Source organism: Syngnathus floridae, chromosome 9, assembly GCF_059516105.1.
Source record: "Syngnathus floridae isolate MCC-2025c chromosome 9, RoL_Sflo_1.0, whole genome shotgun sequence".
Taxonomy (NCBI): Eukaryota; Metazoa; Chordata; class Actinopteri; order Syngnathiformes; family Syngnathidae; genus Syngnathus; species Syngnathus floridae.
The window spans coordinates 8,125,256-8,141,305 of NC_142421.1; the positions used below are offsets into that span (position 1 = coordinate 8,125,256).

General features: G+C 41.9%; 1 protein-coding gene across 4 annotated transcripts in view; it reads left to right on the forward strand.

Moving 5' to 3' along the window:
* The first annotated feature begins 383 nt into the window (after positions 1-383).
* tacc2 (transforming, acidic coiled-coil containing protein 2) overlaps positions 384-16,050 on the forward strand; it is a 32,529-nt gene continuing 16,862 nt past the window's right edge. Inside the window, exons 1-6 of one of the 4 annotated variants that reach the window (XM_088384740.1) lie at positions 384-745; positions 3,494-3,562; positions 6,354-6,544; positions 6,937-7,041; positions 7,819-12,729; positions 13,383-13,787. In XM_088384740.1, the coding sequence (XP_088240866.1) occupies positions 635-745; positions 3,494-3,562; positions 6,354-6,544; positions 6,937-7,041; positions 7,819-12,729; positions 13,383-13,787 (5,792 nt within the window). In that variant the 5' untranslated portion in view covers positions 384-634. Of the gene's footprint in view, positions 746-2,737; positions 2,870-3,493; positions 3,563-4,183; positions 4,441-6,353; positions 6,545-6,936; positions 7,042-7,818; positions 12,730-13,382; positions 13,788-16,050 lie in introns of those variants that run through there. The other 3 variants (XM_088384737.1, XM_088384738.1, XM_088384739.1) reach the window with 3 other exon arrangements.

The window sequence follows — 16,050 nt, forward strand, 5'->3', positions numbered from 1 at the left end:
ACAGAAAATACACATATTAAAATAATATTGTACTTTTTGATGTGCCCTTTATAAACAGTTTTTAATGTATGAAACAAAATTAGCAAAAGAAACAAAAAACTACGCACCTTTTTCAAATGCAAGCATCTGATAGTGATTTAGGACCCTAGTGGTTGCTATGGCAAGGCAAACGTCATTACAGACGAGCGCTTTTGTGGCGTCCAGCTCGTTCTACAACTTTTATTACAGCGCCACCTACCGTCTAATTATTTAGTTTGAATCCCTACTCTAAACTCCCAACCCAAGTTTGAAATACTGTCTGCTGCTTCTTGGTGCATTTAAAGGGGCAGGCACCCTTTATTCTGCTTACTCTGCCCCCCCCCCTAATTTTGCTCCACAGCCGTGCCACGGTGTGCCTCTCTTCATCTGATGCGAGGATTGGATGCATCCGAGGCTGAAACGCATCACTTCCCATCTTCTGCTCATTTGATTAGGCAGGATTCCTTATGTAATGTCGATTTTTTTTTTTATATACACAACCATGGCTTGAAATAATGTCACAGATGCACCACAGGCAATGCAACATCGAGTCACTTCGATGCGCACGTTTTCAAAGCTCTTGCTGCCCTGGCAATGCTGTGGTTGAGCGACGAGGATGCAGTTCTGCAGGAAGGTGCTCTGCAAGCCTTGTAGCGCCAGAGTCACTTCACCAGAAGAGGACATGGAATACAGGATGGGGGGCTGCATTGGAATTTCACCAAGACAGGTAAATTGCGGACAAAGCTGCTGTGTCGCTGTGTGAGAGAATAGATGGCAGTCATTTTAAAGGCAAAGAGAGAAGATGGTGAGGGAGATGGTGCTGCGGAGGACGATTCAATGTTTTTATGGCTTGCTTGGCAAATTGACACTATTTTGTTAATAAAATGGATGTAAATGGACATTTTGACCAAGGCAATGCAGTGTTGAAAACATACTGTGGAAAATGCAGTCAAGATTTATATCTGAAACCTGTCACACCTGGAGACTTTCCAGGTGGCAGAAGATAGAAATATGAATATTTGCATGCTCGGAGAGCTTCAGGTACAAAAGAGCAAGACTGCTGCACATTGAAAAGGGGAGGAGTTAATATCTGGCTCTGCTTCAAATTATTATTTTGTTTGTATTAATGGCAACAGGTGAATTGTACTTTTTCTGCCATTTGTGAAATTGTTCTGTATGTCATTATATGTCGCTGGCAAAGATAGAAGACGCACAGCGTGTTGTAAATAATATTTTTTGCTGCAATTAGGTGAGATTGGATAATAATTTCCAGTGGCAAACCTTTCACCTCCGGTTCTGTCCCCTCCCTCCCCGCGACCCCATTACTCTCCTCCTTTGGTCCAGCATTCACCTCAGGCCACCATCAACCCCCTTTCGCGCCCGCTCCCCACCTGCTCACCCCACGTGGGATGCAAAAATAGCATCAGAGAAACTGAGGCTCCACGCAGGAGACGACAGAACTTTAGTCAGACTGTAAACAGACTTGGGAAGCTCGTGCAAGCTTGAAGGGGATTCAGGGGACATAATTTCTTCTGAACGACGGTGAGTAGCAAACTGCTGCTCATTGGTCTCTGTGCTTTACACTTTAGGAAGTATGATGAAGATATTAAGGTAAAAAGTGGACTGATTTATCTCAGTTGTCGATGCAATAGGAATCTGTCATTTTATTACTACCATGCAGAATTATTACTCTTATAAACAATATTGTACTTTGAGAATATTGTTATAAATAGAAGAATTTAGAGGAACACAAGTGAAGGGCTAATATACAGGAGAGAAAATGCCATGTTTGGAGTTCATGTCGAATGGTCAGTTATGACAGCGGTCATCATCCAATATATAACAGTTGTGCTTTTCGTCGTGGAAAAAAAGCTGTTAAATGCAACCACTACTTAAAGTGTGTACACAATTATGCCGTGGCGGCTGAAATTACATCCCTTTTATCCAAATAGCAAGCAGGCTAGAGCGATGAAGTGTTGCCACGCCACAGAATAAACACAGCACAAAACACACATTATAACTGTGTAATGTTCCTATTAATAATAATATGCACTCACTAACATCTAAAGACCCAAATATAATATAATAACATTTAGACAAATGCAGTATCGCAGTGATTTTGGCCAAGGTCAATGAGGCTTATTTCTGACAGTTAACAAGAAAAATATTCGTTAATATGTCAGTGATTTTATAAAAGGAAATATTGTCGTCACTGCTTAGCATTGGCTCCCATGAGATTGTGGTTTTCTTCTAATTATGAAGCGTTCGCAAAACTGGGAGGAAACAGTCATACAGAAGAGTACAAGGCACATGTATCTATTTATAAAATATATCCAGGTCAATGCTTTCTAATTGTGCATGCGCACTTTTAAGTACTAGTATCAGCCGTGCGTGCGCAAACAAGCCTCCCTGCGGGATGAGTGCAGCAACAGAGTTGCAATACAGAATACTGACCAAGCCAATATTCTTGCACACATACACATACTCACTTACTCAAGGCATTTTATTTTTAATGCAATGGAGAAGAACTCTCTTCAATGTATGTTTTTGTATAATTGCACATGTTCCTCTGGCTTCCAGATTGTACTGAGGGTTGTTAAGGTTGCACTTTGGCCTGAGCTAGTAGTCGGCTCCATCACAATTTTCTAATCTCTAAAACTACATGTGCATTCATTCACACATTCCATTCTCTGTCTACTGCTCTAATCCTGTGGAAAAGGCGTTCACTGAGGGACCTCAGCTCGTCTGCACGTTTTGTCTCGCTGTGTTGAGTCTGAGAAGGCCCGGAGGGTCCTTCTGCCGCTCGGCCTGATGAGACATGGGGAACGAGAGCAGCACGACTGAGGCTTTGGTAAGACACACGCAAGAGATGCGTTTGCTGTCATGCTTAGCACTACCCCCTCTAATACTACTAATACAAATACGACTATTAATTCTACGAGTAATACCAATAATTCTACTCCCAGTACCCAAACTAAAGAAAACTTTAACTAGAGCCTACTACTACTACTACTACTACTACTACTACTACTACTATGAATAATAGTACTAATAATGATGATGCAAATTCCATTATTTCTTCTACGATTAAGTTACTCTAACACTTCAACACTAATACTATTGCAGATGAAAGCAATCCAGGTTCATTGCGAAGTATCAATTTGTTAAATGTCTGTAGATATTTCAAGACTAAATCTACTGTCGTACTCCTGTCTATGTGTTTTGTCAGGCTGCTTTGGAAGGATGTATAATTGTAGCTGAAGAAAGGTACACACATGTGACTCAAACCTTGGAATTCTGGATTATCCTGATGAGATTATAATGCAAATGGGCCTTTTAAACAGTCGAGGGCCCCACACAGTTGTATTTTACATGGTGTGCTAGGGAAAACAAGAATGCATACTTTTACTAATAATGTCAGGAGAGCTTCCTCTCCTCCCAAAAATCTTGAACCACACCAATTTTGTACTTTCAGCCAGAAGAGGGCGCTCCTGAACATGTTGTTCTGTTTCCACCCCAAGAAAATCACAGCGAACCCTTGCAGGTACTAAAATAAAAAGCATTGAGGTTTGGTGTTGAGTGAAGATACTTTATCAGCTTTGCTTGCAGAGGTACAAAATAAAATTTCCCAGAACTACTCTCTCAAAAATAATGCTGTTTCATGCTTCAGAAATTTCGGCCTGCATCAAGTAAAATATGTCAAACATGAAATAATCTGCGATTTGCTCCTCCAGTAATATCGTTTTTTCATGCTATCACAATGATAAAAATGATAATAGTTTAATAGTGTAAATGTATTTAATTAATTTACTTGAGAATCCCCAATGACGTGTTTTGGTGTATTGATTAGGGAAATGGTGTTGTCGTGATGTCACGTTCAAACAAAGCCAATTAAGACATGAGATAATGGACCTGAGTTATCGCGTGAGTGTGTGTGAGTGTGTGTACTAAAAGCATCTTGCAATGCAACTTGATCCTCTCCTGGGGGGGGCTGGGGGCGGGCACCACAGGCTTGCCCCTTGGCCTAATTCCCAATATTCACCTGCAGGACCACTCACAGTTTGTCAGACAGTGCATGACAAACCGCAGCAAGGGAGGATGGGGGGAGGAGAAACAGAAGTGGGAGGAGGAGGGAGTAGAAAGAGTGCTCAGTTGAAAGGGGGAGGAGAGTTCCCGGCCCTTCCCTGTTGTCAACCAAGTGATTCAGCAGCAGGGTTGAGGAGGCGCACTGGAAATTTAGAAGGGAGGAGGCGGGCAGAAAGTAAGAGAAGGAGGAGCTGGTGATTTCCAAAAGACCGAGTCAAGGAGAGAAAAGGAGAGCGGCTGCATGTGTTGCAGCATGTTTGTGTCTTCCAAAACAGAAGCGGCATGAGTACAGTGAGTACATTATAGAGACAAAGCGGAATCCTGCAAAAATATTGAGTAAGTATACCATCAAACTTTTAACTGTAATGTTTTGTATTTTCAAGGATCTGTTTGCGTCTAGTGCGCAAATAAAGGCCTGTTTTAATACGGTCACATGTGAAACATTTGTTTACACAGTACCAATGACATATTGCGTCGTTATTTGCTTTCAGTTTTGTTAAAGCCAAATATATTGTTGTTTGTGTGTTTAGGATTATCTCAACAAGCAATTAAATAGTTGCATCCAGTAGTGTAGATGTAGATTGAATTAAAGGGCTGTTTGTGTTGCAGTCACCTTGTCTGTGCCTTTCATAGTGCTGAGTGGACAGTTACAACTTGTGACATTAGCTGCTCTTCTGTAAGACTGATGAGACTTTAAGTCGCATCAGCAACACGAACTCACCGGACGTGTTATTGGGTGCCATATTTAGAAATCTAACTTAGCCTTGATTTTTAATAATGTGGTTTTCGGCTGTTGTGCGCACTGCTGGTTCTCATAAGTAGTAGTTTTTAACCATCTCTGTTGGGTGCAGGAAAACATTACAAGTAGTCAATAGATGGTTGATGGACGATCATAAGTAAAATGTAAAATTCTGACATGCAGTTTTGTAATCAATATTGGGCATAACTTGGCACAAACAAAACTAATTATGGTCAGGTGACGCTAGTCGCCTCACCACACCTTAACCGAAATGCATATTTGTATTTGTTGACTTCAACGCCACCTCAGAGATGGCAACGTGATGAAGGTGAGAGACCTTTGTGTACCTGAAACACAGGTTGTTTACATCACACGTTACTAAGTGTTGTGCTTTAAGGCTGCAGGTGTCATTTAGATAGCTGCTTGTAGTGTAAATAGTCACTCCAACAATTTCCCCAAAATAAAAACATTAAAGATAAAAAAAATCTAGTCAACTCTGGGATTTTCCGCTAAATGTGACTTCTACTCTTAAAACAATAAATTTCCCATTATGACAAGTGTTTTTCCACTAGTGGATAAAACAGGACGCTGTAATTATGTCACTTTTGTTTGATTAAAGTACTCGTTTAAATGTCATGTTGACTTCAATAGAGGTGTGGTGCTTTTCATTTTTTATAAAAGCAAACTGGGAAGGTGTCATGGACTATCAGTTACTGGTAAATACTAGCTGTGCATCTCTGCAGGCGATACACACAAGGCTTTATTGTGTTTCCTAACAAATGGGTGGAGTAATTTGCTCATCTTTGTTTGCATTGAAGCTGCTGCAGGTGTTTGTTCATTTTCTGCAAGATGCAAACACCTTAAAGGGATTTGGCACATATGTAAACAGGGATGGTCCATTGATAGAGCAGAATAACACTTCTGCCATTATTTAGACTTTAGTGGTCAAAAAGATTGTCAGGACATGATGACGTTTTAGCCTTATCATCAGTTTTAACAACCTTGCTTCTATCATTTTGTCCTTATTTCCCTTAAACTTTAAGGGAATGGTTACTGAAATAATTGAACCATATTTAGTTCAGCCAGCACGTCACCAAATGTACATTTACTGTACCTGTCACTTTGTATTAACATGCGGTGGGTTAAAAAACAACACCCTGCACCTGTAGGGGGAGCCCCAGAGCATAGTTTTTCAGGTGTATTGCTTTACATATAACCACAAAAGGTGACATAATATTTGGTTGCCTTGTTCAAGTGAAACCATACACATCAAACACGATTTAAAATGTGTATCACTCTTTTATGATGGTTTGATGGATGCATTTCGGTAAATGCATGAAAAATGCAAAAACATTAGTTTTTCGGTGAATAGCGAGAGGTAGTTTCCACACCCAAAAAATGGGAATAGCTGAATTTGTGAGTATTAAATCAACCAAACCCCGAGGAATACTGTCTTATGTAGGGTGCCTGTAGTCGTAGCTCTTCATTAGTCCATTTTTCTCCCTTACAGCCTGAAACACAGAAGAATGCTGATGTGCTGCCCGAGCCAAGACTCCTAGATGTTCCGGTCATCACCGGTTTGGAAGAGAGCGGAGATACGGCAGAAGCCCCGGAGGACCAAGAGGACCTGGAGTTTCCCCATGACCTGCTGCCCAGTCTAGATTTTAGCAGTGACCTTAACATTTGGGAGTCTTCACTCGGGTGAGTGCAAGATGGAAAATAATGTTTATGCCGGTTACACTTTCATGATCACATTTCCACTGTAAAAATTCATTAGAAAAAAAACCCCTCTTGTTACACTTACCAACTTACAACATATTTGGGCCTCTTTTCTAAATTTGGATAATCATGGTAAAATGACATCAGCACTCATACACATCCTGTATCATCAAAACAAATGACTCACACCAGCTCTCCTAATTTGCATAACCATACATAAATGCAAGTAACAATCATATAAAATGAAAACTTCCTCTGCTATATAATTTATATGTGGGTGCAGATCTGTACCTCATATCAAGTAATGGTAACAAGGCCTTTATTTCTTTTCCCCTGAACGTGTATGAGCGCATGTCCCGGGCTTGTGTTGACAGGCTTCAGACTAGCAAAGCAGGAACTGCATATGAGCAGGTGAACCCCCTGCTGGCTGGCTTGCAACATCACATGGAAGTCAGTCCTCTGGTAGTTCTAGATAGCAGGTATTGGACTTGGGTGATGAATAATATAATCAGAATGCATGGAGTGTTGCAAGATAACGCAATGTTATGTTTATGCTTGGATATAATAGTCTTTGCTGTATGGCATTTATTCCGTCAAAGCAACCTGACAAATGAATCTCCTTGATGCTTGTAGTGAATTAATATTAATTTGAACGAAAAGAAGTAGCCGTACCATCATAACAACAATCACTGTTAAATTAATTGGTGTTAATAAAAAAAAAGATTGTCATGGATATAAGGGCTGAATATTTGATAGAACTTTTTTTTTATTGTGTGAATGTACCTAATGTTGCTTACAGTGAGTTTATTCATTATGGTCATGATAAAGGTACCTTATCTGTCAAATGGATCTCTGCCAAATCACAGAGATTCAGATGATCCCACAACATTGTGTAGAATGGCTTAACCGGCTTCCGCTGTGGTCTAACTGTTGTATTATTCAGCTTAGTGTTTTGTTTTGCAGTGTCATTGCTTTCATCAGTGATTGATTTGTCCACCCTTAGTAGTTTTCACCCTGTGATTATGTAATATTTAAATATAAAATTTTTCATATCTGGAATTAAGTGCTGTTATTTATTGGCAACCAACTGTTTTGAAACAGCTGGTGATAGGCACTAATGTTGCATTGTGCGTGCACGTGTGAGTGCAATGCTTGAGACTTGTCAACCACAAACGGAGTTGTGTGGCATCATGGAATGAGCAGCTGCGTGTCTGAAAGTCCACACTCTTAACTATGTCACCCTACCCTCGTCTCAGGCCTAATGGCGACGACCCACTCCTCGCAGATGCCCCACCGTCACCTGAACCCATTGCCACACCTCACCCAGATGGCCAACACTTGACCCCTCCTTCATGTGCGCTTCTCGACCAGGAGCTCCTGGAAGCCTTTCAGGAATGTGAGGAACAAATGGCCTCACTGAGCGGTTCTCATCTCAAAGAGCCCATCAGCACCAAGCATGAAAAAGTTGAAGAAGAGGATAGGAAAACTGGACAAGCAACAATTACAATGTGCGCTGAGTCATCATCACTGCCTCAAGTTGCAGACCAGTCTGGACATAGTAACAGCAAGCTCGTAAACAGAAATCCACATGGAAACAGTGAGACAGGGAGCAACCAGATGGATACAGTTATGTTTAGTTTCAGGGACTACATACTTGGAATAGAAAACCCTGAACCAGAAGAGGCAACAAAAGATGATTGTAACAGACTCACTGGGGATGTACTGGAGGAATTGCAGACAAAGCACGCAAGATCAGACAATCCCAGTCATGCTGATGATGACACACAAATGATTTCTTCAAGCAATGCACTGGATGATCCTGCACACAATAAAAGGATGAAAAAGAAAGACAAAAAGAAGCACAAGAAAAAGAAAAGGACTGAAGTGGAGGATAGGATGCCAGGACAAGCCGGGGAGGGATTAGAGGCTGTTCCACTTATAAATACAGGGAATCACTGTCAATCCGAACCAATTGCCTCTTCAGTGCCTTCCAATGAGACTATGATGTTTGGATCACAGCCTCATGATGGCTTTTGTCTGAAGGGAACACCAAGCCCCTCCCAGTCATCTACTCATAGCCAACAGGGTCATTTTATTGACTTGGCCGGTTCTGCATTCAATTCTGTTCTTTCACATGCTAATCAGTCTGACAACATAAATGTTATGGATGCGCAGTGTGACAAAATTAACAACACTGGCAATATTCCACAGAACGCACAACATAAAGTTGATAAGCTTGAGATAGCACATGTCCAAGCTAGCGCTGATAAGGCTTCAGAAAATCAATCACGTGAGGATATCGTTAGTACTGAAGCACAGATACAGAAAACGGAGAGCTCATCTTGCCACATTCAAGCTTATGTGGGAGAGAGTTGCGTGGAGAGAGCCATGGAAGATGCTTTAGTGGAGGCTGCTGCGTTGCCACTAACAACACCCACGATGCGAGAAGTGATAAAAAGTGAGGGAGAAAGCGTGAGCTGTGATTCATGGGAGGGAGTAGCTACAAAAGCTATCGCAGGCATTGGGAAAGCAGAAGCAGAAAGACACCCGGAGGGAAACGAAGAAATTAAGATACTCTTGGATAATAGTGATCAGCTTTCATCTGTCTGTTGCTCACTTAGTTTCCCTGCTAGTGAGGAAAGCAGCGGTAGCAAAATGCCACACACTTCGGCTGAGAGTTGCTCAAAAGGACAGATGGAGACAGAGGCAGCGATCTCTCCGGCAGAAGAGGTCGACGGAGAAAAGGAGCCACTCGGGTTAGAAGGCAATTTTATTCATCTTCCCCATGGGGTAGTTGCTAGTGCTGATCATCTGAATGATAGCGCTGCAGGACCGGAGGGAGCAGGAGTGGCTGTGTGCAGTTTATTCAGCCTTCCAGAGGGGGCTGCTAGAGAAGCTGAGAAAAAGCCGTGTCCACCCAATGATGTTGCAGTGTCATGTGTGAAGTCACCGAGCAGCGGTGAGACGGACATTACCGGCACAGACAGCCTGTGCACTAAGGAGGAGCTCACTGCAGCATTTTCACCTTTGCCATTTTCTAACCAACAAAGCAAGACAGAAAATGGAGCCAGCAGCCAGCACAATTTGAATTCTGAGGAGCCACCTTGTTCAGGAACAACTTGTGAGGCGTCGGCCATCACAGAGACCTCACTCACTTCTACCAGCAACGATCAACAGGTTCAACTTGAAAGAAACACACCCGAATCCACGCCTACAGAGAAAGAAGTTGAGATTCAAGAGAACCCATCCGGTAGTGTGGGTAAGTCTACTCGTGACAAAATTGGAGGCAGCAACAGAGTTCGCTTTGTGGACGGTGTGAAAGAAGATTGTAGTGTCACTATAGCGGTGACGAACATGGCAACGCCGGCTTTGAAATGTGCTTCTTTGCCTCCGTTGACGGTACATGAGAGTTTGTACCATCCAGTTGTTGAGGCCAGCTATATTTATCCAGACTTTCTGAGCTTAGAGAAGCCAGAAACCAGCTGTGATGTCACTTTTACCAAGGATGAAGCCACACCAATGTCCAAGAATGACGTTCTTTTGGATCCACAAGATATATCCAAGAATACGGAGAACAAGCCATCAGTTGAAGATATAAAAAGGCCAACTGAGAAAAATCTTAATTGTGCAGAACATCGTGACTGTCTTGATGAAGCCATACTTCCTGCAGGTGCTGCTTCCGAACCAGCAAAAAGTGCTGAAGTGCCTATAGAACTCACCAAGAATGAAGTTAATAAATCAACAAATGAGGAGCAAAGAGAAAAGTCAACCAGTGAACAACCAGATGAAAAAAATGATCCGACGTTAACGCCAAAAGATATAAACTCACTTGAGATAAAAATGGACAGCAAGAAAACAATCAAGTGTGACGTCACAGAGGAGATCAAAAGTGATGCCATTGTGGTCGAAGAAAGAGAAAGTTCTGTCAATAATGCTGCCTTTAAGCCAATAGGAGATGCCTTCACGGAGTCTCCCGATCTTGATAACATTTCGAATACTGAAACTGCAATGTTGACGCGCTCAGTCTCTCCTCAGACAAAATACAGAGACCGCAGTGGTGAGCCTCCTGCTGAGTTTGATCAACCGCCCTCTCACGCACTAGTTAGCACAGAGCCGAACGAATGTACGAAAGACTCAAAATCTGTGGCTCCTGCTGACCCAATAAAGGTTGAACCAGTAGTTTCAGAGATGATAGCCACTGGGCAGTCGATTTCTGTTCACGATCAATGTCCCAGTAATTCCATGTCAACGCTGCAACCCCAAGGCCTTTTGTCAAGTGACTTGGACGTTGTTGATGAGTTTGAAGTCTCTCCATCTGAAGGAATTGATAATGCCAACACTGAATGTGACAGTACTAAGACATGTATGTCTTTAGAAGGCGATCAAGAACACGGAGGATCCAAAATGATACAGGAAGATTACAAAATGACACCTTGCCAAGAGGAAAAACAACCTCTAGAGTGTGTAGTGGCAAATGATGACTCAAGTAATAGAATTGCAAAAGCAACACCTGACCTCATGAATGACATCTGCCCACTCAGCTCTAACAAGACCAGTGGGAAGTGCGAGAACACTGAACCCTGCCAAGTCGAGGAGAAAAAGAACATGGATGAAAAAACGTCTGCGTCACTCGATGACAATCGAAAGGAAACAGAAGGCTGTGATGAACTGCAAATAGGAAATGTGACAACACAACAGAATCAAGAGTTGGATAAAGACACTCAAGAAGGAACTGGAGACCTGGAATGTAAATTTCACATCCAAAATACTGAACCAAAAATGGTTTACAATTTGGAAGCAGAAATGCAAAATGAACTTCATGATGATTCTGATCAGTATTTGCATCAAACGATAGCAGAAACATTGAAGGCCAACAGGGACACATCAACAGATTTGAGTTCAAATCCTGAACTGAACTGTTTGGCTCAGCAACAGAAGCAACCGCAGCAAGATCTCATCTCCAATTATTCCACAGATGGATTGCCAGGTGGTTGCGTGGAAACATTTGAAGAGGGAGAAAGGACTAACAGCCAACTTAAGCCGATTCCAACGTCAATTTCTGTCGTGGCAGACCTAGCAGGAGGGGACAGTGGATCTTTTGAACTATCAGAAGTTCAGGGTGAGTTACATAGAGAAGACAGCAGTATCACCAAACAAGTGGCTGGAGAGAAAGTTGAAAAGAAGGAATCACAGATAAATTCAGGAGTTGAAAGAATTGTTTCTCCCTCAGAAACAGATTCAATGCATGGCAATGAATTTCTGAATAGTACAGGTAAGACAGAAAGCGACCAATCAGATTCATTTGGAGAGCGAGGAGGGAATCATTTGGCTTTTACTACCAACACTGTTTCTGCCGTATCTTTATTAGATCACTCGGGATTATCCGTTTCAGAAAAAGAAAGCCCAGATGGTCACGAATGTGACACAGATGTTCGTCCGAGTGATAACAAAGATGCCAAGATACAAGGAAAAACATTCAGTCCTGTTGAAAAAGATCACAGTGTTATGAAAACAAAACAGAGTCAAAGTGAGAAGTCTAATATCCTGGATACAATATGTGAGTCTCTTGAGTCGCAATGCTCCAATCAAAGTTCAGCCATACAAAATGGTTCAGTAACACAAACTCCCATAAAAGGACCTCATGTGGTGGAGGAGACTGCAGGGGGAAACAATGAGGCTTTAGATGAAGAAAATGCACATTTCCCAGAGATGGCAACATGTGAGGTTCAAGTTCTAGACAATAAAGCAACTAAGGAGAATGGACTTGTGGTTCCTCAAGATAAAGACCCATCATCTCCTGAGCTTTTGAGAACCGTGGAAAAAGACAATGGCACGAGGAGCAATCCACAAGCCATAGTTGCCACAGACACACCCAGTTTTTCTTTACAGAGCCAAGATGACGATACAATCCTCTCTCAGGCAGTGCTCTCCCAAACTGAGGAATTTCCCAGTCAAATCTGCCTGCCCACTCCACCGGCTGATGATGTGGTGCACCCTCCTGCCTGCAACTCAGATTTTTCACACGCGTCTGCAGACACAGTGGCCTCCCATGTGACAAACAATTCTGTTGGACTCACGACACGAGAACCAGACACAAACTGGATAACAGCTCTCAGAGAAGCTGCTTCCAATCCTCAGACTGAACAAGGGAGCACAGAAATTACAAGGTAAACGAAAGGGCATGCGGAGTTGAAATATGTTTATATTCTGCAAGGGAGATGCATTATCTTTTGGTGATAAGTGAACAGAAATTTCTAATTATTATTGACTATTTGATTTTTTTTGTGTTTTTTTTCTTCTCATTACTTAACTTAACCTCCCTAAAAAAAAAATCCAACACAAAATGAAGCACACCTAATGATTTCTGCACAATATAAAATAAATGTCTTCAGAGCTATTTGTTGCTTAAAATGTCTTTTGCAGTCTTGTGTAGCTGCACAACACAACACGTTAAACACGTGTGTAGAGTTTTATTGAAGAAAACAGGCTTCCAATGAATATGAATGAGGAGGTAAGTACACAGCTACACTTTGTGTTGACTGGAGCTGAGGTCAGATGTCGAGGCCTAATGGAAGTAAAGCGGCCCTTTTGTAGTGGAAGGATGACATCAGCTGCGACATCTCCTTGAGTAGAATGGGACTTTTCCTCCTCTTTCACACAGCATGCACAATTTGACACAATACTACACACACATTTAAAGCACCAGCAAAGACAAACAAGCAGACAACTCAGACAACATATTTGTCATTTGGCAGTCATTCCTCATGCATGATGTGTAAAATTAAATTGTTTTCTCTTCATTTTTGTTTTCTTCCCCCAGACCCCTTCCATCTCTGGAGTCTCCTCAACAAGAGTTTCTCACTCCTACTGAAGAGGCAGCCGCTCCTCTGGGGTCAGATCTAACATCTCAGGAGCAAACAGACATCACAACGCTACACCCTGAAGTGGATCTTGCGCAGCATCTGGACGAGGTCCACGAGCTGAAGCGGGAGGCAGCAGAAATTGCCCAGAAAGAAGAGGAGCACTTAGAAGAGTACCCGACAAGTAGTAGAGCAATTTCACCACATGAGCTTGTGGAACTCAACGAGAACACGGTGGAGAAGGGATCTTCGGAACAAGGTCAGAAAATAACACCAAACGGTGAACCTCCAGAAGATAAACTTGAAAACCCAGCCGAGGAAATTACGGAAATAGTCGATCCTGCTTGGGTGCTGCAAAAAATTGGGTAAGTGTCAGAGCATCCAAACTTTTACACTCTGAAAATGGATGGAAGGTCACATATATGTAATTCACGACCAAGATGCCATTTAAATGATCATCATTGTGATCTTTAGGGCTTGATTTTAGTTTTATATTTTTCAGGTGAACTTTTTTTTTTTTGCCAATTATCATATGCTGCTTTTCATCTATTATTCTGTTATTGGGCTGTCTCACGAGTTGACTAATATTTGTTGTCTGAAATGATGGTTGAAGATTGTCATTCACAGTGGTGCAGTATTATGTTGGCTGCCTCCAACTCAGACTGAATAATAGTAATAATCAGGATAACGTGTCTATCGGTCACATGACTTTCTTTTCATGAGCTTTTATATGTGACTCTCCCATCAATGCTGCTACAGCAGCCGTCTGACATTCCAGAAGAGCCTTTGTTGCCTGTCAGTCAAAGCACATACCTTGTCCCCGCTGCCGGCCACAAATATTTGGTCTGAGTAATTTGTTTGACAGTTGTCAACAGAATGACATGGGCATTACCGCCATCAGCCGGACTTAAATGGAGCAGCATTGCAGAGGTCCTCAAATCATTTCACAGTTGTTCAATCAGATCTTATAATTGGCCCCAAACTGAGGTATGCAGGCATATTTGGTTTAATTTTTGTTTTATTGGCCAACCAGTCCTCATGATTTTTTTTTTTTTTAGATGATAAAATTAGTGTTCCAGTAACAGCAATTTTGAAGCTACCAAATATTCTATTTACAATTGCAGAGAATAGAGCACATAATCTGTGGCGCCTGTGTGTGCGTGTTTTCCCCGCCCCAAGCATGCAGGCACGTCCCCTCCCTCCCTTCCGTTTCTGTCCAGCCCCAGCCTGCCCTCTTGTACTTGGGCCCTCTGAAGTCATTTGCACAGAGCAGACAGTTGAACAAAAGCCAGAGTTCAGGACAAACACTTGAGCAGCATGTACTGTGTGCCAAGCATGCATGAGTGACTCGCCGCTTAGATTGAGCCAGTGACGAGAAGGGACGCTGTCAAGTGGTCTGGAACCGGACAGAAGCTTTTTCCCATCCATTTAATTAGCCGTAATATTCATCTATATCCAAGGCAGAAATATGGGTGAGTTGGTTTTAAAGTAACTGCCCTTTTTGTGTGTCTGTGTGCGTGTGGTTAAGTAACTCCAGGTGGACATAACATATGGTGGATAGGTAGCTAACTAGGTAGAGGGGAGGATCAAGTAGAAAGATAAGGCGATAAAGAGTTGAAATGACTCACACATTTACATGTTTCACCTTCCTCACGTGATTTGATTTGACACACGATTGAGCTAATGCTGCAATGAACTGTAAATAGATTGGTTGCCATGGTAACTGTAAGTGCATATGGCTCCAATGGCACAAGTGAAGTAGATAATCACATACAAGTGATTTATTTCTAAGGTTTTAGGCCTGGTGATTTGTTTATGTTATGACATTAAGTTAAGAAATGTGTTTTTTATCCCTCATATTTGTTTCCTAGCAATCCACGTAACTAAACGTGTTCTGACAGCCAGGCTGTCTCCAGGTGTTAGTAAAAGTTCAACTATGTCTTACACTGAGAAGGAGCACATGTTGCTCTCTTTTGTGACCCTTATTTGGAATTTCATCCGGGTCAAAGTAGAGACGGGCCCGCTGTTTATGTCACCATGTCAGCTGATATTTAGTATACACTAAAAAGAATCAATGTCCAGTTTAACTTGCATTCTTGTGCCTGACTTTGGAGCCACAAGCAGATTGTATGACACCATGTTGTGACTTGGTTTTGTCTATTCCTAGCATGGACAATAGACTTAGGCATTTAAAGGATTTAGACAAATTACATTGAAGAGTTGGATGATTTTTCTCATTCATCATTTGACAATGACAATATTTAAAGTTCCAAATGTGTAGGATGAACTAGTCTATTTCTTCAATCTGAAATAGGAAATAATAAGACATTTAAAACTTTGTTCTTGTCAGAGCACACTGTGCAGATTGCAGAAAGTTGCCACTCACTTTGTTGCAGTTAAACACAAATCCAGAACTTCTTAAAAGTTCAATTAAAATTTTATTGAATGATTGGGGCCAAATATAGCTGGGAAGCTTGCCTGCTCCATTACCCGAAACATGCTTTAGTTCTGCAGACTCCCTGGAATATTTTTAGAGCTAAGCAGTAGGCCTGTCCCAAGTGGTAACAGCTGCACGGTTGTCCATCGCATTGCCCGTCAGATTAGAGCCTGGCAACCCTGATAAGAGGA